Raw genomic sequence first — 27,897 nt, 5'->3', positions numbered from 1 at the left:
GCTGACTTTATTATCCATACAGCAATATTAAGTCTTGTTTAACCTATACTCCAAGGTGACACCAACTGCAGAACAAAAGACAAGAAACCACTTATCAGTGGAATTAACTTTTATTAAGGGGGAAAAAAGGTTTACATGTAGTTGTAGGTTTTTCCATCCATACTTTCAAAACTCCAAAAAAGGACTGGAAACAAAATTTGCTTAATCATTATTGCAATACCAAAAAATTGGTGGGATTTGTTGTTTGTTTTTTTTTTTTTAAAGTGAACAGCAAATTATATAACTAATTGCTACGTTCAATAAATATTTTCTCTCCTGCACCGATTAAGGGGAAATATTCAACAAGTAAAACAAAACCCCCAGGATTTTTAGTTTTAACTTCAAATGTTATCCACTGTGCAGCAATCCAGAAACTTTATCTATAAAACACAGCATTAATTTTGAGTGTACAAGGATCTATTTTCCCAGTCAGTCAAATACCAAATTTTGCTCTAGCTCAAATAGTCTACACTCAAAGCAACTACCTGACAATAATAATAATAATAAAAAAAAAATTCTGGTTCATGACTATCTAAGTAAATTTGTCATTACAGAAAAGGCTCAAAGTCATTACTTGTTTATCAAAGTAACAGGTAAACTTTTTAACAGAAAGGTTAACGAGTTACGTGGAAATGCAGGTTTATACTGAAGTATCTGAGTGTGTATACTACATATGACATGCAAGCTTTAAAAATATCATTGCTCTCTTCTGATTAGTCAGGAGTCCAATTGTTTTAAAAACAAAATAGGAATGACTTCCAAAATGTATCAGCACTTTGGGTTCTCTATTTCATTTTGCTTAAGATGTTTTACTACACAAAAACTACAACAATTACAATATTTAAGAGTATTACAATAAGGAGGGATGGAAAACAGGAATACTTCAACTGAAGATATGTATATTCTAAATGAACCAAAGATTCATAAAAGAGCTGGATGGAGGACAAGGGAGGATGGGAGGGAAAGCCGTAGGGAAACTAAGATCTGAACTTTGTATTTAAAAAATCATATCTTCAACTTTTAACTCTTCTGATCTTCAGTAGCGCCCTGGAAAAAAATAAGACAACACAATTACTGTAAACTACCTGTACACACATCACCTCAGCTTTAATGTGCCCAGATTTTGTGCTTTCCCATTCAGAATTTCCATTGATCAATTAATTCTAGTAACAAGAAGGTTTAAGCCACCCGTATTGTATTTATTCCCTTGTATTTACTTACTTGGACTATAGGAACGGGATCTTGATCGTGATCGGTATCGACTATAATAAGGCGATGGTGATCGTCTCCTTTAAAGAAAATGAAAGAAGAAACTCAACAACGTCAATTATGAAAGCAGCCTTATTCACATCACTTCTACAGAACAGAACCATTTCCTTAGCACTGAAAGACTTGGCCTGCATGAATGATTTCAGCTTTATTTGGCTATGGCTTACAGTTATTTAAAAAACGCTTTTATATTTCTCTATTTGCTGTGTTTAAAACTGTAAGATATTCCCAAATAATTTAATAAACTCTCACTAGCCCTGCAAACACATGAAGTGCTTTTCTAGATGCCTACAATTCTTGTGGAACAACATTCTCTGAAACTAGGTAACTTTAAAAACAGTGAGATGGTTACAAAATGTCAAGCATTAAAAATCCCATCTACAAATAACTCCTTTTTAAACAGCACTGTGTATCAGCTGTCTCTGGTTCTATATACAGCACGGAAAAACGAGTTCACTTCTATCTGTCCACCACATTTGTAGGGTACGTGCTCCACCTCCTTCAGGTAGCAAAATTAAACCCTTGCCCAACTGTTTACTGTATAACCAAGTTACATTAACACTGAAGATTACGACTGTTTTAACCCCACAAAACCTAACACATAGCAAGCATGTATACAGAATCTTGCTACAAACCGAGTAACAAGTTTTTGCCACTTAGCTCTTCAGTTTTTCCAACTCCACTGTTCCTACAGAAATAAAATAAAAATTAGGTACCTGTATCTGTAGTCATATTCTTCATATCTGTCATATCCTCTGTCATATCCCCGATCATAATATGAGTCACGGCGACGACCTGCTCCACCGCCACCACCTCCTCCACTGCTATTAGGGAAAAAGCAAAAAAAAATTACTTTAGAGAGCTACTCTTCATCTTGATTTAAATTATTTAAAAGCTTTTTTAACATGTTATTGTAAATTAGCCACTTAAGACTATGCCATGAAACAATGAAATAATTAAAGAAAAATGCCTTAAAAAAACCCCAAAAAACAACAAACCAAAAAACCTGCCAGGGATTTGAGCCCAATTCCCATCAAAATCAAAGGCAAATGGGTACCTTAGTATTTTGGTAAGCTAAGGGTGCATTAAGAGACCATGCTGGATATGTATTTTTAAAAAGAACTCCTTCAGTTGTTTATTTATTTATAAATAAACTACAATACAATAAACACAATAAACTACAGTAGGATTTAGTAGTATATGTGAACCATAATAGCACATTTTTATATTAATAACTTTGTGATAAAATACAATTGGCATAACTCTTAAAAATGCAAAAAAAATTATCTTTGGCTCTGTTTCTTCAACCAGACTCCAGGCATTCGGTTTAAAACCATTTTAGTCCCATTACAGGAAGGAAGGGAACTCCTTACTGTGTTGGCCTGCCCATGTAAATGCCTGGGGTGGGTGTATGTGCTCTCTTGGTGATGGAGTAATCCACCCGAATTCTCCTGCCATCCAGCTCCATACCGTTCGCATGCTCCATTGCCTGCGGGACAGACAGGGAAGAGGGACGTGAGACCTGCATCCTACTGGAACGCTAGGTACAAAACACATTTTCCGTCAGAAACGCAAGCCCTGGGTTTGTTTTAGTTAGGCTGGTTACTAGTGCCCCGCTGTGGCGAATGGCTCGTCCCTGTCCCCTGGCCCGTTTGCCGACGGTGCTACAGGACCGCACCGGGGTGTCGGAGCGCCGTGACACACAGCCCTTCTTCGGAGAGCCGGGTGCTAACCACCAACAGCCACTTTCCCTAGACTTTGCCTTCCACCCACCAGAAAGGTGAAGCGAAAGCCTAACCAGCTTTTTCTGAAAACGGCATCTTCCCTGCCGTCCCCTGACCCCGAGGGGCTGGGCGGACTGGGACGCTGTGCCGAAGTGGCTTCCTGGAGGGGGCACATGGCGGGGCTGCTGCTCGCCGGCTGCCATTTCACGCTCCCCCAGCCTCCTGCCATCTCCCTCACAAGGGCCTGCTCCAGCAGAGCTCAGCAAAATGGCGGGCCCAGCCTCCATGGCTCCCTCATGACAACCTGCCTCCCCGCTCGGCTCGCAATCGCGGCTCGGGGAAGCTGCACCGGGCAGGCAGGCGCCCTGCCCCCGCCCCGCAGCCCCCCGCCCCGCACGCTGCTCTGCGCTTTCAGGATCAACAGAATGGCCTTTCGCACACCCGGCATCACCAAAACGGCTTTTCAAAGGAGCAGAGCGTACTTTTGAGAACTGTATTAACGCAAAAATAACTTTTAAAATCCCCCCAAATCCAAAAAACCACAAACCCATAGGATTTTAACAAACAGTTAACGCTAGACTTAAAAACCATTACAATTCAGAAAGCAATTTTTTTTCTTTAATCCTTTCATCTGCTGTTGGAGGATCTCTCAAATACTAGCACACATCACTTAATTTGTGACACTAAGGACAGCACTTAGCCCAATAGAGCTTATTTTTGTTTTTCACCTGTGGAGAAGAGACACTGTTAGAATCTTGAGTTAAAAGAACACAACCACTTTGCTATTATTTAACTGTGAGGAACAATACACAACCTCAAAACATGAAGGTACCTCAACCAGAGCATTTTTTTTTCTCCTCATAATGAAACGATACTACTCAGAAATATAACTTTTTGCTTATCTTTAACAAGAGAATATACATGTTACAGAGGAGGAAACAAAAACCTGACATCTGCATGACTTAACTGCGATGTGCCCGAAGTGGAAGCGAATAAATGATCGCTAACCTATTTAACTACACTTAGTCTGTGTTTTAACCGTGCTGTTTATAGCTATGCCACATCGCCACCTAGTGAGTTCTGTCCCCAGACAAAACCAGAACTATTCACCTTACTGCAAGGCAGAGTCAAACAGCGTTTCAGATCTTTAAAAATCCACTAAAGTACGTTTTGTGGATAAACCACGATCGTTAGCTTTAGTTTCCTTGCCTCAGTTTCCTAGCCTAGGGACATTTTTATTTTTTTTTAAAGTCCTCTTCCACAAGGATGATCTAGATTAAAATAAATCTGTACACACATCCTAGGAATGTATGTGTGCACAAACCTAAAAATGAAGGCTGCAAATAGCTGGCTGAAAAATCAGCTTCATGATGAAAACCACCTTTCTGGAAATGCAGCAATATGCACGTTATCTTGAAAAGTAAGGAATTTTCTGCTTCTTGGCATTTTTACGTCCAATCAACAACTTGCAGAGTAATAAACTCAGCTGACAAGAAGCCACCTCAAAACTAGGACACCTGGCACGTGTTTTATTTAGTGAAAAGAACAAACAGCTCTAAGAGGAAGAGTTCTTTGACATTGGGGTAGTACAGTGAAGAGCAACATACCAGCAAGACAGATGAAGAGTTAATTTTGAGACTTGATTGTCTGTCTTGGAAGTACCAAGAAACATGTTACATTTCAGTGGATAAAGATTAGTTCACAGTTGTCAGTCTGCAAGAAACTCTGACACCCTGGCCACAACGTTTAACGACCTACTTAAATTTTAATTAAAACTTTAATTTTCTTAGATTAGCTGCCAACAATAACTGCCAAGTAAAAAAAAATTAAATAATCACAATCTTTATTAGATATACAGACATAAGAAAGCCTTTTAGAGTTTTGACTGCATTCCCCAAATACAGAGAAGTTGCTATCTACAATAAGCCATTATGAATCCAATAGCAATTGATAGTTTGTATCACTCACATTTGGACAGTAGCAACTGGGAGATCCTTCCAAAGAGGTTTTCAAATTCTTTGCATCATTTCTAATGACCACACCTCAAGTCTTTGAAACACAGTACCTAAGTTGACATTATTACCTAAGGACTGCTGCAATAGGATCCAAAGCACTATTTGAAAACCTGTTTCAGACAAGTGATACAAAAGTATTTACTTTGTACAAAGGCTGTAAAAAACTACTGGTGCTTCTAATTACTGACACGTCTGTGTTTTGTTATGAACCGGTTTTGGATTTTACAATTTTATTAGACTAATGTTAAAAACATTTAAATTCACTTTTCTTGCTGATTTTGGGTATGCACGAACGTTAAGAACATTTAATGTAAAAGAAAAATTGCACGTTCACTCTAACCATGTAAAGACATTCTCAAACACCGTTTAAGAAAGTGTATTTTCCAGACCATCAAATGAAACATTTTAAAGAGAAAAATCAAATTATATTGGGGTTTAAGACAGACATTACCCTTTTAGGAGCCTTTAACTATCAACAGTCCATTTTTATTTCAGCGTGGATCTTCTTCCAAATACCTGAATGTTGTCAAAAGACTTGCACGGATTTTGCAAGGTAACAGTAAGCAGGCAAGCAAACGGGATTCCCTATAAACATGTACTATTACTTTTGGTTGCAAATGCTACGGAAAATAGACTTTGTAGTCCAGAATATACATCTGTATGTTTGCAGTCAGAAAATAGAAAATGAGGATCAGGAATAGCACAGGTAATATTTCAATCTTAGATTACAGGTTTTAACCTACAGCAGCCCATTCATAATAACAAAACCTCCTTCAAATTATTATCTGTAAGGTGTTAGTTTGACAAAATGAGCAGCTCCCAAACTACAGGATCATGGCCTCCAGTGCCAAAAACAGAAAGGAAGCATTACATTTAACAGATTCCAATTTAATTTGATATTTATTACAGTATGTGGTGTTTTATACATGTATTGGCATTTAGGTAAAGGAAGTTTTGAAACACTGAACTTTTAGTTATATGCACACACCTGCACAGGTGACTGATATTTGTTAAGCAATCAAGAATTCACTGAAAAAAAATAATCTTTCAGTCTGGATAATGCCACACACAGCAGCATGGACAAGGAAACAGGTCATTGGAGAAGGGTGTGGGGAGGAAGTGGGGACAAGGGAGAGAGAGAACTTGACTGGGCAAAGCTGGTATCACAGCTGCTTTACCTTTCTACTATGGAGTTCAAGACACCATTGGTGTTGAGCAAAAGATCAAGCTTTCACTTCAACTGCATCTAACTGCTTTGAATTACTTCAATAATGTGACATCACTACAAAGTTAGTGATGTACAGACTGAATACTTGAATAGTTAAACACAATATATGCTGGGACTCATTCTGAAAGGGTATTTTCATGATTTAAAAATAACTGTGTAAGATACTGTCTTTTTTTGTTCGTTGTGGGTTTTTTGGGGGTTCTTGCTTTTTTTTTTTTTACCTGAAGTCCTTCCCATATTGTATTTAACACCACCTCTACTGTATCACAGGTACAGCATGGTATGAACAGTCATAATAGGTTAGCTTTTCTCCTCCCTGTATTAACTAAAGTTCAGGTCTGGATTTAATGAGGACATCTGGAAAAAAAATAATCTGATGGGAAAGAAAGAAAATAAGAAACACAGCTTTTTACACTCACTGTTGTCTGAACAAAAGTGGATTTATATTGTCTAGTTTGAGGCTTTGTTTTTTGAATTACTATTAGAATAGTCAGTGATAATTTTTAAATATCTAATTTTATGATCTTAAACATCTATTAATTATATTATGTTTAAAGCATACTTCAAAGAGTTTAGTAAGAGTCAAGAAATACAGGATTTCAGAAAACCAGAATGGGTAACTGGATATGTTTCTGCAAGTATTAGCAATTTCATGGTATTTCAGAGTCTCCAGAGTCTGCAACTTGTAATTGCAAACACTTGAGACCTTCTTGCATTCTGTTATGGTATATCAAGGGTCCCCTTTTGATACCACAAACAATACTTAAAGCATTTATTCAACAAGCTATGGGAGAAGTTTTGGTCAATAATGACATTCCTAAGCTGGTCTGCTTGCACCACAGATTAAGCGTCTTACAAAACAGAATGACAAATCCTGTTATTATTCTGGTCTTTGCCAACTGAATTAATAATTCAATTTGTCTATATAAAGTTTGTCCTTACTGCTAATAAACACTACTTCAGAAAACTGTTCTGAAAGGTGGTCAAAACTGCAAAGAGTATACAACTAGCATTAGAAAACAGAAAATTTCCATATTGCCAACAGCTGCTGTAGCCAATGCTTCTCAGATGAGTTCTCACTACTATAGACACATAGTACATTACAGTAGCCTTGGTTTAAACAACTAATATTAGTATTCTGAGTTACTGAAAAGCCGAATAGTGGCACATGAAATCCCTGGTAACTGTAGGAGGAATCATCACCCTTGAACAGCCAACACTTCTCACTCATAATCCTCTCAATTTATTATTAACCCTGAGATTCCACACACACCCCAACTGTTTTGTTTTTTTTTTCATATTCTAGTACATAAAATTTTACATTCCTCTAAACACAGGAAGAAAATCCTATTGTGATAGGCAGGTGAATATCCTGTAATTCAGCAAAAATATCGCAAAACTGCAGTATTACAACACTGGATCAGTGCCAGTGTTGCCAATACTGAGAACTACATAAAAAAGAACTCCGATCTTGAGAAATGGGTCCTCCACAGATGTTTACAGATCTTGCCCTTTGCACAGTGTTGCATGTGTGGTTCTAAAGACTTAGCAGAGGGTAGTCAACATAAGATACTGCAACACACAAGGCAAAAAAGTAATACCAAGTATTACTTAGTGTTTTGTTGGTTTTTTTAAAAAACACTAACTTTGCAAAAAAAAAAAAAATTAAAACCACTATACCTGTAAGAAAGAATACCTTTTCTTCTAGAAAAAGGTAGATACAAACATAAGCTTTTCAAATAGGCTTCGAGCAAGCACACCAAAAAACATCAGCACAGCAAAACCTCAGGTCTTCTGGACAGCCATCCATCAGTCCTCAACATCTGCCGCCTGCTATCATCACCCTTTGAACTAAAAGACCATGTTCAGAAGCATCTTCAATATGGGTCAGAATGTAACAATCTAGTGAAGTGCTACCTTGCAAATGCCAGACCACTGCAATAAGACCATTAATGGGGAAGGAACCTTCTGTCAGACCATGAAATTTCATCTCAATCTCCGCAGAATTTCAGAGTAGAAGAGGTTCCACATGAAATCTCCTTTAGAATGTATACATTCACCCAGCATTTCTTTCTCAGTCCTCTTAAGGTGGAATGACTGAAGGTACTGTGATGCTCTGACAGCTGCTCTACTAGTAAGCAAACACTGAAGCTCTGCTCCTCTTTATAGCCAGAATGATTGTCAACAGCTAACGACAAGGCTGTAATGGTGATGTAAGCAACACGAAGTTCTGAAAGTCTGGTGAAAAGCTTTTACTACTGCCCCTGTGACATTTTTAGAAGACTGCACAGCACCACCTTTAAGAAACACTAGTTTACATTGTCTTACTGATTTCTGCAACATCAAGCTAGTTGACAATTCAAAATGTCTTCACCACCCTATGGAACTAGAAACATTGCATCACTTTGTTTCAGAATCAGCAACATTTTAACCAGCTCAATAATTGATCCAATTTGTAAGAAAGGTAACCAGCTACTACAAAGATCTTGGAGGGATTTCAGCCGCAACAGAATCCACACAATAGCACACTGATCTATCTTAGGCCAAGTTATGAGTTTAAACTACTAACAATTCATTTGGAGTCAAGTCTTAATATTACTAGTGCTTGAGAGCGCATCAGCTGAAAGACTTCCCTGCGTTGCCTCTCTTCGAAGATCAACAGTGAAGATCACTAGAAATCCTCATTTTTCTTTGGAATTCTGCACATATTTAATCCACCTACGACTGCTTTAAAAGGGCTGGAAGGCAGTTCAGCATCTCATCTACAGTTTTATCTTCTCTTTATTTAGATGCTTAGGGTGTTGGGTGTTTGGTTGGGTTTTTTAGGTTTTTGGTTTGTTTTTTTAAGAGGAAAGGGATTTACTCAGAACAAAAGTAATTCAAGTGTCATTGCTTTTATGCATACTGAACTTCTCAGATTTTATCTTCCATTCAGAGAATTACTCCACGTCCTTCACTGTTTTCCTACAGGGCCTGTCACAGAGTTTCACAGCTATAGCTCTATCCCCTTTTTGTACACTAGCTGCCACTTAGTGCCATCTTTAAATCTGTCCTGAAGGCCCATAAAATAAGTCAAATAAAAAAGTTCTTCTCCTGTCCTTTCTGCCAAAGTATTTCAGTTATGTAAATTCCAAGCGCTGGGAGGGTTTGCATCCTTTCCCCCTCTTCAGGCTCTAGTCCACTGGGGAATAAAAAATGCGTTTAATTACGTTCCCAATTATTTCAGCTCCTGTTTAAGGTGCTCATCTTAATTTCTGTATTTCTGACCACAAGTAATACCCCATCTTTTTCTCTGCATTCTGGTTTTGTAGTATCTGCCAAAACAGCTTTATACCAAACCAATTAATTCATGCTATTTACACAGAACATTTTAAGAAATGCATGGTGTCATGCATGACCATTGCCCATGGCAACTAGGAAAAACTCTACTTCTATAGACAAAGGAAGTTGTAAAATAGACAAAACTGGCACATGAATGTAACAAATAACTGTGCAAGTATTTTGGATGTTGAATGTTCTACAAGAGAGTCACATTTTCAAAATGCCACTGCACTCAAGAGTGCAAAAAAATACAGGGTTAAAAGTTAGAAGATAGTAGGCCACTAAACATAAATATACAGCTACCCACCCCACCAACTCCTCTCTCAACCTGTCCAAGTGATAGTGGAAAAATACAGAAGGGACACTAAAGGAAGTTTTATGTCCTCTTACTTACCCCTATTACGTACAACACCCACACACATATACATCTACAAATCCTACTCTTCCCATAAGCTGATTCTCTGTTGGATTGTACCAGGAATCAAAGATCAGAACTGAGTCTAGTTCAACCAAGTCATCCACAAAACATTTTTTCATTAAAAAAAGTCATCCAACTAGCATCAGAGTTCTCATTTTTCAGCTACTGATAGTAGATTCCACAGCTGTCACCCTCCCTCCCTCCAGTGCTAAGTGAGAAGAGTCATATCCAAGCATTATGAATACACTTATCAAATGTAAGCAAAAATCAAACAGCAAATCTAAAACATCTGCCCAAGGTTGTTAATCCATAACAAGATGGTTGAATTCTGTGACTCAGTTTGCCCAAGAGCTAATCTCACAGTGAAAGCTTAAAGAAAAAAAATTTTTGAAAAATGGATTTGCCTTTACTTTTAATAGCAATTTCACCTTCAAATTTCAGCGACCATTGTAAAGCTCACATTAACCCTACACAGGTAAAAAAAAGTACTGCTTACTGTGGTGAACCATAACACAGGCTGCTGTTCATATTCTTTGATTCCTTCTGTACAGATCAATTGTAGTAACAACAACTCAGCACAGCTATGAACAGCTATCCACATAATTAGCAACATCACTGACCAAGGCACAAATCAAGACAAACCCACTATTTTTCAAGTGCATGATGACATACTTGCAGAGAAGAAAATGGAAAGTAAAGAGAATCTAGATACAGAAAACTACTTCAAAATATTTTGAAAATTAACTATTCAAAAATACTAGGAGGCTTCTGCACCTCTCTAAAGATTTACTTTCATTTTGAAGTAACAGACTAAAATCAAAGCAAATGCTCATTAGTGATTCAATACAGACCGCTCATGTTCAAAATTTGCCTAAGCATTGAACATTGAACTAAAATGCTTCATCTGTTTAGAAGTGCCATGTTGTTTCAACAAAACTTTAAATTAATCTCACCATCAGAACCTACTAGTGAATACACAAGTGAAAAATGTCCCCTCTATCCCTGCCACCCCCAGATATTAATGAAGACCATGCACAGGAGGCACACCTGTTAAAGCAGTAAAGCACAACTTTACCTCTTTAGAATCATCAATTCTCTCAAAATACACGAAAGCAAATCCTCTTGATCGTCCAGTCCGCTGATCATAAACCACATTGACACCAGTCAAAGGTCCGTAACGGGAGAAGACTTCACGCAAGTCTCTCTCAGTAGTATACAAACTGAGACCAAACACTCCAAGACATGTATTAGGATCTGGATTAGCCTGGTAAGACAAATGTTCAACTCCAATTAAGTTTATAAAAAAACCAAGTTATACATTCTTACATCAAAATTTCTCAATTCCCAGAGGTTTTTAATCTGAAGAAAATGAAACCTTATTATAAAGCTTAACACTTCAACAGTTACTCTGATTTTAAGATATTTTCAAAAAGTCACTACTTCCATTAATTTTATTTTTGAAAAAAGAGAAACTTCTCATGTTGGTAAAAAACTCAATTGATAAAAATTAAGTATTCTGAAAAGCTATAGAATAAGAGAAAAGCTATAAAATAAGAGAAATCATTTTATCAGAATTTTGTACTCGAATCACCAATAAGGTACAGACATGGCATACAAGTCCATGCTAAGAAAGGTCAGGCAGCCTGAACTCCCACTCTTTCAGCCTTTTTGCGCTGTCACCACCGGTACTGAAAACTTGCATGCTGCCTCCAGCTGCACACACTAAATGCATTTGAGCTCCTAAGCACAGAGAGCTGAACTGTAATTTAGCTTCTACCAAAACTTCTTCCCCCCTCAACACTTACTATCCAACTGTACTGAAAGTTAATATTTACATTTGAAAGTTTATCTCTTTTCACTGGTAAACTGGATGAAAAAATCACCTGCTTCTTTCATCTAGATAGTAACAACTGTTGAAGGCCAGTTCTGTGAAACTGTAATCCAAAAGCACAGGCACTTTTCTACAGCAAGACTCTTGATCATCTATGCGATACAGATCTACTTAATACATTTCACTTCAACTACAGGAAGTCAAATATGAAATTGTACGATTTCTCTATGAGGTTCAAAGTTTCTCTGCATGCCAGAGAGTTAATCTAACACCAACTCCACTGTAAGAATTATTTTGATCAAAGTTAACATTTTTTTCAGTTAAGCTTCTGGCACCTGTTACACTAGATGCAGCAATTTAAAAACACCAGCAACAGGCATAGGGATTTAACGTTTCTGCTACAATAACAACTGGAAGTTGACAGAGTTGAAATTTATATTTCAGTTTCAGATTTTCAAAGCCACTGATGTACAGTAATTTATGCCTCAGACCGTGCCTTTCAGCCTGACTTGAAGAATGAACAGGTTTAGATCTTAGGTTGTGTTTTTTGGTTCAGTGCTTTTGTGCAGGAATCCATTGTGAAAATAAGATGCCCAAACTACTCCTATTTGAAGTTTCTTTCTTTCCATTTGTCAAAGTTCAAACTTTTCTTTTAAGACATGAATCTTCTACATTCTTATTCAGCTCCTTATTACAGCTGAAGAGCACAACAAAACCTGGCAGTTTGTCATTTGAAAGCTTTAATTATACAGCTTTAGGTTTCTTTTTTACTCCATACTTCCATCTATCTGATAATTCAGCGGCATTAACAGCTATACTCCTCTTATTACTGAAACTCTTGTGAGTCTAATGAAATATCTGTCATTTAAATCATTGTTTGGACAAGTCCCTACATATAGTACATACCAGTATTGTCTTTTTTTTTTACATCCCCCTTACACTTAAACCCTATTACCTTTTCTGAGGCAAGAGAATCAGTCTGTGTACCCTAAGCAACAAGTGACGGTTACATCACAACTGGAAGAACTAAACTGACTGTGGAGGACTACAAGACATCTTTTACATTAGGATCTTGCACTGCCTCCCATCAACACAGTATGCAAGCTCTCTCTCTAAGATCAGAAGTGGCAAAATTGCTAGAAATTTTTGCGGTGTCTTCAGGACCTTGCTATTTAGGGGATTCACATCTGGTTGATTTGAGTTTCATCTTGATGCTACTAGAACTACTCCTTAGAATTAATGTGAAATTCACTGTGAAAACAAGTTTCATGTTTCACAGAGTCATTTCCAAGGCAAAAAGACTTCTTCACAGAGCAAAATATTCTAGTGTTTCCTAAAGCAGTAAAGCAGATTTATTCATCTTTCACCAGGAAATCTGCTAACCCTTCTTAAGTTCAGTTATTCCTGCCAATTTTTCAAGACATTAGATTCATATTTACTACACCATGATTACACACTGGCAACAACCCACAGGAAGTGTAACTACGAACACTGCTTCACAACAGCTTAAGCCACTGTGCGTTAGCACTGCTGTAGTCCTGCCCTTTTCTACACAGTCTTGTCTTCTCCCTCACACTGGTATTATCTGGTCCTGGTGAGATGCTTCACCAAGGTAAGCCTGCTAAAAAACTATATCCTTTTTGACAGGATTAGTAAAAGATTCAGAGAAACTAAACCAGACTAAAACTAGAAGGACTGGAAAAGTACCACAGCCCTCACCGAGTAAGAGGCAGATCTGTGTATAACCGCACTCATTTAGATCAGCCTGAAGTGACATGGAACCAGAAGCTAAGGCACTGGAACATTATAAAGGCGGCCATTGGCAGAAATCTCTCAAAAATAACATAAGATTAGTATCTTCGATCTTGGTTGGTGTACCTATACTTCCTCCTGTCCATACAGAGATACTTCTCATCCACATTTCGAGAGGCTTACTGATCCTTATCATAACGGAAGTTTTCTAGTCTATTAAGATTTACACGTTAGCTAATAACACATGGGTTCACTTCTAGTTAAACCAAATTAATTACTCTGAGGTATAAACTCACACAATCACAAACAACCTTCAACATAATGGGCTGTATGAGCAAATAAACACTTGAGAATTTTCTTCTTTGGCTCCTATAGTCAATCTTACCAATACTGTCAGGTTGCAAGCATGCACAAGGAAGATCACGTTTTTGTGAAGGGTATATATATTTGGAACTGTAACAAAAAGATCAGAAGGGTTCAGCTTCTTAGAGCAGATAGACAGAAGCAGGTGTCACCCTACCTGCACGTACTGACTTGTAATGGCATGGTTTCCGAAGAATTTCTACAACTGCCCTGCCAGGCCCAAGAAATAAATGCCCAGCTCTAAGGACAGAGATTGCTGCTCCCACCCCTGCCCCAAACTTCCATATGCAGTGACAAGACAGAAGGTCAAATTCAGCCTGCAGGTAACCTAGACTACACTGATGTACGGAATTGTTTTGTTGATACTCAGCCTTGATGAACATGACATACTCTGCTGCCAGTGTGCCTTCTCCTGTTGGACATTGGAGAATGACTACGGCTCCTTCGACGACGGTATTCTGGCGTGTACGATCTGCTTCGAGAACGTCTCCTATGGGAATGAGAATGGGAATGGGATCTGGAACGAGTGTAACGTCTGTGCGAATGTCTTCTGGACCTGGATCTTCAACAAAGAGAAAGCTTTTAGTTAGGTCAAATACACATGATATATTGAATTGTAAGCCTTACACTTCCTAGAGAAAAATCTTTTTTTAATTATTTTATTTGAGGCTCTCTAAAATTAAAATAGTTAAGTCTCTTCCACTTTGCACATCTAAAGACTGTGTGGATCTCTTAACCTACTCAGTAGCGTTTTTAACTGTGACAGTACTTCTGGCATACAAAGAGAATTATATTCACAACAGTTTTTGGGAAGTTCGAAGTTTAAACTTCTATCAGCTTGGCTGCACATGTAACTAACACTGGCAGAATAATAGAGAAACCAGATATGCAACACTAAAAAACTGTCTTGGCTGAAAAATTGAAAGATCTAGCATAGCACTACAGTGCTGCAGCATCTACAAATGAAGTTCACCTAGGTTTGAAAATTATTCAAGACGAAAAATACCCCTGCTTAACTCCTCAAGCATTTCTTTGCAGACATCTAGCCAATGATAAACTCAGTTTTTAACCAGCATCATCACAAAGTTGCATGATTTCATATGGGCATTATATCCTAACAACAGTTAGTAGTTAATTTTCTGGCTACACTGCAAGAAGAGAAGCTATAACATTTGGCTGAACTTTGGGAATTCAGAGTACCGTAACTCTTTATCAGCTGCCCTGGTATAAAGTGTATAGATAGGGAAGATGGATAACTGATCTCTCCCAAAAACCAGGGAGGAGGAACATAATACTATGTAATTCCTCTTTCCGCTCCAAAGCTACAAATGCTGTTTTCTGGTTTCTCTCTCCATTCATGAATGGATTCAGTAGCTCTCCCCATTTTCACCAGTACAAGGGAAGAGAGAAGATGGGTAGTATAAGCCAGGTAATATTTACAACCTATTTAGACAAAAGACACAAAAGGCATTCTTCCTCTGTTCTGAGCAAGCTTTCTCAGAACTGAGAACTACAAAATTTGCCTCTGCATACACACGCTTGGGCTAGAAAAGGACACCGGCAGCATCAAAAAATGAATTTCAATCTTAGAGCTACCCTAAATCAAGAAGCTATCCATGCTCAATTTAAGCCAGTTTTCAGATTTTGTTTTTAAAGCCTCCAATGAGGGAATGTCAACTACTTCCCCAAGTAGCGCCTTCCAAAATTTCCAACAGTTATAGAGCTTACTTCTTTTATCTAACCCAGACTACCTTTGCTGCAGTTCTCACTTGACTTTTTCTTTTTTCTTCCCTAAAGAAGAGTTCCACACAAGAGTCATGTCCCCCTCCTGAGATATTTGGGGAAGAAGGCAGGAACTTTTACAGAACTGAGATGCAATCTCTTCTCTCCTGGAAGAGATATATCTACAAATTTTAGTTGTGATTTCTACATTACTTCATCTATTTATATTGCCTTCTCTATTCATACCCATGCCTTATTACTCATGGAATCTTTCCCCAACTATGCCCAACTGTATAATCACTAACGTGTAAATTAACATAGCCCTGTTAATACCAGAAGGTTTATGATTTTTTAGAACAAGGGGAAAAGAAATCTTGCCAATGTACCAGAAGAACAGGCATAAGTAGCAACGCTGAATTAACATGAACAACTGTCTGGACATACCTTGACTTTGATCTTGACCTAGAGTGCGATTCAGAATGTTTGGAAGCCCTCGATGGACTGCGAGATCCTGACCTGCTCTCCGATTTTACACGAGCAGGACTCCCAGCTGGAGATTTAGACTGGGAGCGAGACTCCTAACAAAAAAGACAGTATTAAAAATGGTATTGGTTGTATAAATGCCTAACTCCTAACATTTAAAATACAGTAATTCTATAATATTGATTGCTCCTGAAAAACAAATGGTTAGGTAATACCCTCCAAAACAAATTTCATTTTGCTAACCCACTGTTAATATTGTATGCTTTCCTCAAATAGGTCCCTGCTTGAACCAGATCACCAATACTCTATTAACTAAGTAATCATGCAAATTCATCTACAACTTGATCATACAGACACTGGAACATAAACCATACATTTACTTAACCTAGGACCCATTCATTCTTCCAGATTCTTTTAATTCTACTTCACTCTTGCTTTCTACTTTTCTTCATTCTTCATTGAGTTTTTCATTTTTCATACTTCGTGTATTCTTCCCCAATTCAAACAATTCATTATAGCCTTAAAAAAATATTCAAGTGCTTCTATCTGACCAATCTTCTGTTCAATTTTTTCCCCCATTCAATTTTAATTTTCTGATCTTTAATACTTTTCATTAGCCTTCTTTTATCTTGATTTATCTTCCACATTCTTGGAAAAAACTCTTCAATTTCTTCACGAACATTAACCTTAATGGAAAAAGAACATTTAGTATATTTAAGCACGTGGGGATTATAAAACTCTGCTGGAGTTCAGATGTTATCTACCAAATTGAAAAGCCAGCAGGTAAAGTGCAAGAAACTATTTTATAAAACAACTTTTTTTAAAAAAATATTTTTATAACTGTATAAGTGTCTATGTTCTAACAATGAGCTTACTGAGTTCTCAGTGTTTTACTGTATTTTCAAAGCTACCCTCCTCCCCTTTCAGATTTTAAGAGGCACAGATACACTAAAAACTAATTAGCACAAATATATTAAAGTATTGATATCAATAACTGTGATTTGCCCCTAAAATAATAACTATGTTCTTCTCAGTATCAAATATCCCAAATTCTACTCCTACACATTATTACTAAGACACTGTCACTTCAACAGAACAGCTAAAGATTTCCAGTCAAAACCTATCTATGCACATACTTACTCTGATAATACATGCACATAGATATATGCAACAATTTATTTTTCTTCCTACTTTTTCTTCCTCATTCTTAATCCTGTTTTCCTGCATATAACTTAATCCATATAAAACAAGATGTGTAATACTACAGAGTTCAAAACAATCCAATAGAAGTAAAGACAGGAGGGTTTTTTTTCTTGTGTGGTAATGCACACAGGAAAAAAACTAGGAAAACAAGCAAACAAAAAGCAGGGTAGGATTTCCCCACATTTTGTAGTGTACAGCATTTCTAGGGAGCTCAGCTATAAAAACCCCTACAGAATAGTATGGTATATACATCTGTAACTTCACAAAAAATGTGCAAAATTCTTAATGAAGAAACCACATAGCCAGTTCCCCTCCCATAAGCATCACATTTCATGTTTATTTGCATAATTTCTTCCCCTGCCTGTCCTCATGATATTTTTCTCAATTTATTTCTTACTCTGCCTACATCCAGATTTGCATTTTCTTTTGCAGTTACATTCTTCAGTACTTTGGGCTAAAGTTCTTTTCAAAGGATGCAGTTCTCACATTTCAAGACCATAAATCCACCAGAAATGGAACCTGAGAGACTCCTTAATAACAAGTATTAAAGCTACACTACCTTTCCCCTTTACCTCAATAAAAAGGACAAGACACACATGGAGAATGTCTGATAGGCCTGCCAAATTTATCAATGAGGGCCAAATTTGAAGCTTGGCTGTGACATATGGACCATATAATCAGGTCTGCATTACAGGTTACCCTTACTAAGTTGCCTATCTGCTGATCTAGCTACATGACTTTCACTGAAATAAAAGGATGTATGTGCACTTAAATATTACCAAATTTTACTTGGTGGTTTTATTTTTACATTTGAAATCCACTGGTTCACTATAAAAAGTAAATTTCCCTTTAGAACCACATCACCTCGTCTCTATTTTTGTACTCTTCGTTGTTTGATAGCCTCCTTAATTCCTCCCTTTACTCCTTCAACTCCTGCAACAATTGGAAATTTATCTGGGAATTATTTCTACTTTGCTCCCTAGCAAAAGTGAATGTTCTTCTATATTGCTGATCAATGTGACATCATTCAGATTTAGACAGCATCCCTCAATAAAAAGACAAATAATTCACCTTCCTCAGTCACTCCTTCATGAGGATACTGCATCGTCCATGCTTTTTACATTTTAAAGATCAATTCTTGAACAACAAGAACTTAAGAAACTTGAACAAAACAAGCAACACCCATCTTCCCAATCTAGACACTGCACAATCTAGAAGAGCTGGGAGGTACAAAAAATACCAAAGACCCAATCATCCCCATACACTGTACAAGTCAGTGTCCTTAACTATTCAACTGAAGCATCTTATGACACTGCCCACAGAGTTCCTAATAGTATCAGTTATGGCAACAAATATGTATTAAGCTGCCAAAAGCAAATGTTACATCATTTCATATAGGTCAAGCCCTGCAGCCCCCTATAGGGGCTGCACTCAAACATACAACTTTAAAACTGGAGTGACAAAGGTGACAGCGTAAGTTTTTACACATTTCAAACTACCTCAAACAAACTGTAGATGTAAACTGCAGCTAAAGAGAGATTACCTGTTAGCAGTTGCATACTGTGTCTCTCATTGGCAGGCAATTACATCTCATCTTCTGATGCAACATACATCACCTAGTTATATCTCCTACAGTGCTTCAAAAGGAGATACTAAGGGAATCACAACAGACTGCAAGAGTTTAAGGACTTAAGGATGATGCTGAAAAAGTACCTAACAAGATTTAGACCAGCAAGACTAGAGGCAGGGATTAAGAACTTCAAGGAGTCACTTTAATTTTTCTCCTCTACTTCCTACTATAAGGAAATAATTAGCAAACTATATCTTAGCCTATATCACAGACTGACCCAATTGTTCTGCATAAACAATCTATATCCATTCTGCAATGAGACAATTAGTTACACATTCTTTCTAAATATGTCATCTTTAACAAGAGAAAATAAACACCTCTATTACCCAAAGCATTGAAATCTCTCAATTCTGTACTAGCCTTTAAGCAACCTGTATGTTCCAATCTTACCTACATCATTATCACAGAAATTAATTTAAATACTGCTTAAAAGAGAAAAGACTAAAATTTCTCTCTGGATACTCAGCATTTTCTTATCTTTCTGTTCTAAAGATTCTCAGTCATCTAAAGGCCACAGATAAGACTGTTTCTTAAACTCAGCTTCTCATCCCACAACTATCTTACAAAACAGTACATATTTTAACGCCTCCGGCTTTATTATGCAACTGTCCAGTCACTGCTTTCACCCTTACAAACTATCAGGCAGATACTCACTGTGACCATGTCAAACCATCTAGATTTGCTGTCACTACAGCCTGTAGGAAGAGACAGCCAGCTAACTTCCTAACACTCTTCAGATCAGACTTCCCTTTCAAAACAAATGCTACCTCTGCCAATAGCACTTTCTGCATGGGAAAAAAAAAACCACAACAAAAAAACATCCACCCACCCACCCCCCGACAACAAAAAACCCCCAACAAACCCACCAAAATCCCGCCTAAAATAGTAGTTTTTAAAAAAATCTCAATCATTAACAGTGTGCTTCCTCAGAATAAGACGTGGTGGCTTCCTCAAGTACGTACCAGGAAATGGGATTAATGATTCACCAAGAAATGGAACTTGGAGCCAAAGAAATTATCGTAGGTAAATACCAAACCTAAAAACTGCAGGTTCAGTTACTAATTCTCTGGGTAAGAAGATGCACTGCTAGAAGCATTTAAAGAGAGCAGGAACAGTAACTTGCAACCTTTCCACCTTCTGTCTTCCCAAAAAGAACATGAAATAAAGTGGTATGGAAAGGATACATGCCTGCCTCCCACCCCCCCTGCCCCCCCATTAACTCATGATCACATAAACACAGTCACTCAAAACACTTCTATGCAAAGCAGGATTGCAAAAATCTGTAAGAATTACTTTTCCAGTTTTCCACCTATCTTGAGAAGGTATGATAAAGGAGGGGGGGGGGGGCCCGCAGGGGGACAGAAGACAAAATTGTTCTTTCTTTTACATCACTTCCATCCTGAACTTGTCATACCATTTCAGAGAATGACAGAAAGGCTATCAAAATTTGAAGTGAAATGCTAAATAAAAAAACCCAAAAAACTGAATAAGCTTAAATTAAGCTTTCTATAGCAAAGCATGGAAAGTGAAACGGGAAGAAAACAGGAAGAAAAAAAAATATCATTAAATCACACAAATTTCAGTTGAAATTCATTTGGCCTTGTTAAGAAGAAATACATTATGTGGTCAAAAAATGACAGGACAAGTAGTCTAGCAATACCATTAAGCCAGCAAAATGACAGTTCAAAGTTCAAAACTCCTGCCCAAACTAAAGAAATAAAAAAAGTCCAACTTTGGAAAGGGACAGAAAAATGTAAACAGTCAAAAAAGAAACAGATACTTGGCAACAGCCTACATTCACCGGATAGACTGTCAATGTAGTGATATTTCATCTACAAGAAAGGACAAGATTACGTTTTAACCACTGTTTTGACAGGAATCTACCAACCTTCCCCAAAACTCACAAGAGAAGTAATCTGTGCTTCATACTATATTCTGTCACTCTATACTACAAATAAAACTGAACCCTTAATTAGCTGTTGTTCTATAAATATTTCAATAGTATGTGTAATAAGCTTCTATACAGAAAGCAATTCCCAAGTTTTACTGTTTTGAAGTCATGTATATTTTAAGTTACCAACATCAGCAAACTACACATTTCTCAGTGATACTCCTCTGATTAAAAGAAAAAAAAGAAAAAGAGGAAGAGGAAGCTTCAGCAATAAACTTTCCAAAATTACAAGTTCATTTTCTCACTGAGGCTTGAAAACATCCCTCTTCAGGAAGGGTTCTGTAGTAACTCCTTTATCACATATGGAAGATAGGAAACTGAATTTATTTTCAAAAAAAGCAGTCTTCCCAGCTGACATGGTCCAGAAAAATCTAGAATTTATTAAGCTTGATAAAAAAAATATAGTCTCCTTTCCCACACCGGTCTTGGAAAACCACAGGGCGATCACAGCACTCTCCAAGACAATGCAGAACTCCTGAGCATAAGCAGACCATCACAGCCTGTATTTCAAAAGATATGGAAAACAACATGCCTGCCTTTCCACACAGGTGGCAGGTTGCCACTACAGGAGAGATCGAATACAATAGGCTAAATACACTTCTCACCCATTATTTACCCCCCTACCCACCCACCCCACCCCTTGATCTCAAAATTGATCAGATTTAGTAACTAACATCAGAACACATGTGAAATTAAGTATTTCGCATATAAGCTTCATGAAGCAAATACAAAACACATTCACAGTGAAGCTAACCCAAAAAGCACTTGCATACATATGAACTACGCATACTTCCTTCAACAAGATGGCTCACATGCAAAATCATGTATTTCTTCAAGTGCTTTATTAGACTGAGATCACCTTGAGATTCTGCATAGAGCAGGAAGAGGCATCTCATTAGAATGAGGGAAGACAACCAATGTGGAGTTCCAAAATGGAGTTTTGTCTCTGTTCTGATAAAAATTATTATCTATTTAGACAAACAGCACATTAATAATCTACTAAACTTTTAAGATTACAAAAATCAAATATGAGAAGCTAAAAAAAAAAGGTAATTATCGAAGTTTCAACTGGAGCTTCTGAAGTGCAGGTTTGTTCGGACTCCAGCTTGTTCAACGCTCTGGGAAACGTTTTAATGAAGTTGCATCACAGAATGTGCACCAAATGAACAACATCTTATTAAAATTAACAGCAAATATGGAAGGAAGTAAGAGCTGCCTGTCATCTGACAGCAATAAAGGATAAAATAAGCCTCATCTGTCTAATGTGCTCACAAAGAACATTAAATGGTAATAAAATCCTATGACTTTTCCAAAAGTCAAGTCACTGGATAAGAAGCGTGACTTAAAACCTTTTTTCTTCTTTACATCCACAAACTTAGCTCTAGCACATCCACTATATTTCTAATTCTTCTGTCAATTTCTTTCCATTAAATCATCATGCTTGCTTGGGGTGGGGGGTTTTTCTTCTGTTCAAACAGCCACGTTCATAATACAGACCTTGCTTAAGTTGAAGTAAAATGACACAGAAACAGAGCAGATGTTAATTAGTCTGAGCATACTTGATTAACATTTGCTTTAAAAAGTCAATAAAGAAATAAGCAACCTCAAGAACAAAAACCCCCAAACCTCTACAATGTCAACAATGATTCTACCCAACACTTTCAAAATGCAAGTCTTGACATTATTTGCATTATCTCATTGGAAAGTTATTTCCATTATTATTCTAAATTTCCTGTTCAGATTAATTAACATTATGACTTTAAAATCATAAATTAGAAGCAAAGCATATACATGGACAGTGTCTCAACGCTGCTAAAAGGAAGCTGTTTTTTTTAAAAAAAGTAAAACTTCTGATCATATTGTGGGAAAATTAAAAAAATTAACTGAATTATCATTATTTATATATGAACATATTTTCTTCACAAAGTAAGCAGCCAAACACTTTCTAATTAATCTCTCCAAGACAAACTCCATACATCTCATAAGTAACCACCTTCATCTCAGTGCATCTGACTTCTTCACTACTTGCAAGAATTTTAAGTGAAGTGCTTTTGGGCCAAAATGCATCTACATGGATAGACTATAAAAGGACTTGAACGAAAACTCCCTTACTCCTTTGGCATTTGTTTTTTTAAAAGTACGTCACATTATTTAGTATTTAAACTTAAGAGGGGCAGGGGCAGACACGACACTGAAAGGGTACTCCGAATTCTTATTTGCGGCAATTTCCAGGAAAGCAGGTTCTTTACAAACTTTTTTCCAGTTTCTGCAGTTCTTTCTCCCATTGAAAACTCACGCCATACTCTCCCAGTTCCACGTGCCCAAATGTAGCAAACTGAAGCACCAGGACATTCGGTACATAATAGAGTTCTACTCAATTGGCAATAGCAGACTAAACACTGAAACACCAAAGATGCACATGCTTAATTTTATGCCTGTAAGCATTTCCACTGAAAATGAAACATAAAATGTTACAGTCTGAAATATAATTTATTTCAAGTATTTTAGTAGCATCAACAACAAAGAAGTATAACTGAAGAAGAAAAGAACTGCTTACAAGTGGTTCTTCATTAGTAGCACAGAACCCCAAAACTATAAATGAACCCGCTACCTGCAGTTACGTTCAGTTACAAAAAAAAATACCAGCAGACAAGACACTGCCATATGCCAGACTGATTGAGAAATTCCAGTGTTAGGGAGAGAAAAAACAGAACTTTTTCCAAACAAAGACTCAACACAGTCAGCAGGCTCTCTCCAACAGGTAATTTTCCATCACAAAGAAAAAAAAACAACAAAAAAAAAAAAAAAAAAAAACAACAAAAACACAACAAAAAAAACAAGCCAACTAAGTAGTAGCAGAGTAGCAGTCACAGAAACTGCTACATAGGACTTTTCACATACTCTCAAAACATTATTTTACTTCTACATTTGGCAGCAGAAAGCATGCAGAAATACTGAAACCCCACAGCTATATCAACTTTATAACATTAACAGACCCATTAAGGAACCTAACATAAATGTTCTGTGGATGAACCTAACATATTTCCTAATAATAAATCACAGTGGGAATACAGACAAGAAAATAATTTAAAAAATCCGAGTCTTACTGTAAAATGGGAGACTAAAGTAAAAACTTTAAGAAATTAACAAAGCATACTTGTTGCTCAACTTTCTCAGACTTAAGTTGGTTTTCCCTTCAGAGATTAGTTTATTTAACTGAAAAGAGGTTAGCTATATAGCCATCTTTGTCCAAGCAATCAACACAAGAACAGATTTTGTTTACCTATCTGGAGGAAGAAGCAGCAGCCAGTCACTGCCCAGACAAGTACAGCACTCTCAGCCTTGGGTTTTTTGGTTTTGGTTTTGTGTTTTTTTTGGTTGGTTGTTTTTTTTTTTTAACCAGCACTACAGAAGCTTAACAGTACTCCTGTAAAAATAATTACTGGAATGTGACACTGCTCGTCCAAAATGTCATCGCTTGTTTCCCCAGGCAGTAACCCTATACAACTGCAAAGCTACTGCCACTGGTTCATCAGAGAAAGTCACCAAAAGGATGCTCAGGTGTTCCTTTAAAGAATCTCTTAAAGAATGAACAACAACAACATCATCTCTGCAAAACTAAAGAAAGGAAATAGCGATGCAGTAAGGACAAAGCACGCATTTAACTCCTGTTTCAAGCAGCTTCTAATTCCTGCTTGCCCTGATGATCACTAAGAAAAAAACCCCAATACTGAAAACGGAAGGGACCAGTCATACTTGCATATGAAAAACGGCAGCAATCAGAGGGAAGAGAGAAGAAACAGGCCTAACAAGATTACAGAGCCACAGCAGCTTGTTCAAAGTCTTCAGCTGCGTGATCAAGGAGTTTCAACGGTTTAACAACGAAGACCGTACCTCCCCGACGGCTTCAGGAAGCCTGGCCCCGAAGACGATCCCGTCTGCGGGCCCGCGGCCAGGAGAGGCAGCGCACCCTCACTAGCGGGCCCAGTCCCTCCTCGTTTACGCGGGCGGAGGCCTCGGCCACGCTGCGCAGGACCGCGCTCCCCCAGCCGCGACCGGGAGACGCAGGCAGCGTGCGGACGGGGAAGGGCAACGACGCCGAAGCGTGGCCCCGGCACACAACAGAGGGTCGGGACAACAGGGCGCCTCGGGCTCACGGGAAGGAAAGAAAATAAAGAGAGAAGCGGGGGGGAAACACCGGGCTACAGCAGCGCTCTAAGCCCCGTTTCTGAAGAAAAATCCTGCGCTAGCAGGGTGGAGGCGAACCCGCAGCACCAAGGCTCAGGGCCCGCACCCCGACGGAGGGGGATGGGGACGGGGCTACGTGATGGGAGAAGGAAGCGTGTGAGGTTTAAGGCAGCGGAGCTCAGCATCGGGTCGGCAGAAAGAAGGGGGGGGGGGAAACGGGAGGAGGGGGGAACAAAAGGAGGGACAGGGAGAGAAGAAAGACGCGAGCGGCCCACGGCCCAGTCAAGATTCGGGCGCCTGAAGAAGCCATTTTAGAGACAAGCTGCGTTGCCCCCACCCCTACCGGGCCAGAGGAAGCGGAGCGCCCCCACTCCCCTTCCCCGGGTCAGATCACCCCCGCTCAGCACGGCCCGGCTAGTGACGGCCACTCACCCTCCCCTCGAAGTTGTTCTCCTCCACGTCGCTCATGTCGGCAAAGTCCTGGCCACGGGGCTGGGCGAACGGGGACGCTAGTCCCGAGCAGCAACTGTACCCACAACCGCTACTGCTATGGTTGTTGCTGTTATTATTACCGCTACAGATATCGCTGCCGCCTCCCTCCCGCCAGAGCCTCGCAAACTGTTTCCCGCAGCAGCGCAAAATGGCGCCTCCGCTCCGTCTGCGCCCGACACCGCGCGGGGGGCGGGGCCCGGCTCGGCCCGCCTGTCACAAAGGAGGCGCCGCCGGCGGGACAGCGAGCGCGGCTGTGACAAGCTTCGCGGGGACCTGCTGCGCGTGCGCTGCCACCACCCCCGGGGAGGGCGGCCCGCCCGCGGGAACGAGCCGGTGGGGAGCGCGGCCCGGCGCCAGGTGTGCGGGGCTGTCACCGCCCCCGGGCAGCCTCTCCGCCGGGCGGCCGCTGCCACACGCCCTGAGACTCGGCCCCGCTCCTCACCCCTGGCCGCCGCCCCCCGCTCGCCCGCTCCCGGCGCGTTCTCCGGGGCTCCGCTTCCCCGCCGCAGGCACCCATTTGTGAAGTCGGTCCGTGTAGGCCTCTGTTACTCTTGTGACGTGCGGAATTAGACTCTATAACTCGAAAGTTATAAAGTGGGTATGTTTATTGCGCGCAGATGCACGGGGGATCGCTCCTCCACAAGCGTGCATGCCCGAAGTGACGAACCATCCCACATTTATACAATGAAACAAATGAATATTCAATTAACGCCTATACATATTCGTTACCTAAACCCGCTTCGTATGTTAATTAGCTTATCAGTCCTTTGCCTGGAATGTGGTGGTCTTGCAGGTTTGTAGGTGATTCATGTTCTGGTGACCATCCGATCTTCTCCAGCAAGGACACTTAGCACTCCCTCCCTCTAGATAGCATTGGAATATCTCTCATCCTTTTCTCATTCTTTTTTAAATAGCCCCTTTGTTAGAGGGAGAAGGGCAGGCGTCTCCTCAAAACTGTAGTTGTCTCCTCAGAGCTGTGTGCCTATGTGACCAGACACCGCACCCATGACCAGTCACCATACCCACATTCCTTGAGCAGACATATACAATCACAATCGATGTCCATTGTCCCCATTTCACACTATTTCTCCATATCACTTGCTAGGGCAAATGGTTACTCAACATGTGGGGCTGGAAGGTTTCTTTTATTGTACAAATTTGAAAATGAAGCCACATGATTCAATCTTGAATTCCTCTAGGAAACCAAGGGCTAACCTTTTGCTTACAATCTTGAGAATTTCCTTTTAACCAGGATTTTATCAAAAGGCTTATCTTTTCTGCTCAGTCACATTATAGGGCTTCTCTGTTCCCCCTGTGTGTTTTTGGCACTTCTTCCTCCGGCACACACCAAGAACTGCAGCAGCTCATACCTTGCAGGCAGCAGAGGCTCAGCACCGAGGTCAGATAGGTAGGTCCTTGGGTCAGAAATTGTCCAAAGTTGACAAAACAGCCAGACTTGCTCTGTCTGCACCCAAAAAAACCAGGAGAGCAGGCAAAGACAAGTGTTCAGCACCCGCCCTTTCCAGAAGCAGTGCTCTCCCCCCTTTCCCAGCCTTTTGCCAGTACTGGTAGCAGAAAGCTCAGCCGCTGCTGCTGCCCCAGCTCTGCATCTTCCTGGGGCAAGATCTGCCCTTCGGGGCTGAGAGGCTGTTCTGCCCAAGCTCCTGCTCTGGCTGGGGCTAGTTATCTTTTCGTTCACCATGGCTGTAACCAAGGAACGACCAGCCTGAGTGCCTATCTAAGTGAGTATTCTCCAAAAGGAATGAGGCACTCGGTGGTGATTTGCAGGCAGGAGATGGTTCCCTGGAAATCAAATAACTTTGCTACATGAAGCATGCTCCCAGGACTTTAGACAATAGCAGTGTCCACAGAACCGGTTGCTTCCCTTTCCACAGCCCATCACATTGGGTCTCCAACAGCTACTGTGGTAGCAAGGTGGCAAGGTGTTCCAGTGGAGAAGCCACGTTAACGCTGGCTGCTCATCCACAGCTTGACCCACAGCTCGAGGTTCTAACAGAGCCTTGGTGTACACTCACCTTTATGGAAATGGTTTGTATTGCTTCCTACCTGGACCATAAATGATCTTGATTATTTCTTGATTCTACTGTAAATGGAAGGCTGGAACTGTACATGCCAGCTCTTCCTCTTTTTCCTTCATGAATCAGAAGCAAATAATCGAAGAGTAAAGTTGCTCACAACGGCAAAGGCAGCAGTATTGGGGAAAGATCTTCCTTATCCTCTAGGTTTGTAAAAAAACTCATTTTGGCT

The 27,897-nt window shown here is 39.4% G+C and overlaps 1 protein-coding gene across 5 annotated transcripts; it reads right to left on the bottom strand.

Moving 5' to 3' along the window:
- Positions 1 to 240: 240 nt before the first annotated feature.
- On the bottom strand, positions 241 to 25,814 carry TRA2A (transformer 2 alpha homolog). Of its 5 annotated transcripts, none has more exons than XM_080382206.1 (8): positions 25,570 to 25,814; positions 16,127 to 16,260; positions 14,351 to 14,522; positions 11,090 to 11,278; positions 2,682 to 2,797; positions 2,025 to 2,132; positions 1,261 to 1,328; positions 241 to 1,086 (listed from the first exon to the last, which is right to left on the bottom strand). In XM_080382206.1, exons 1-8 carry the CDS (start codon positions 25,603 to 25,605, stop codon positions 1,076 to 1,078), a joined length of 834 nt encoding a protein of 277 aa, XP_080238332.1. In that variant the 5' UTR covers positions 25,606 to 25,814; the 3' UTR covers positions 241 to 1,075. The 5 variants fall into 5 exon arrangements, with proteins under 5 accessions (XP_080238332.1, XP_080238328.1, XP_080238329.1 ...); XM_080382202.1 differs by having other exon boundaries at positions 2,025 to 2,129; positions 25,570 to 25,775; XM_080382203.1 differs by having other exon boundaries at positions 14,351 to 14,450; positions 25,570 to 25,775.
- Positions 25,815 to 27,897: the final 2,083 nt, after the last annotated feature.

The sequence above is a fragment of the Falco punctatus genome (genome assembly GCF_963210335.1).
Source record: "Falco punctatus genome assembly, chromosome: 4".
In the NCBI taxonomy this organism is placed as follows: Eukaryota; Metazoa; Chordata; class Aves; order Falconiformes; family Falconidae; genus Falco; species Falco punctatus.
This window is presented reverse-complemented; position numbering and strand designations above follow the sequence as displayed.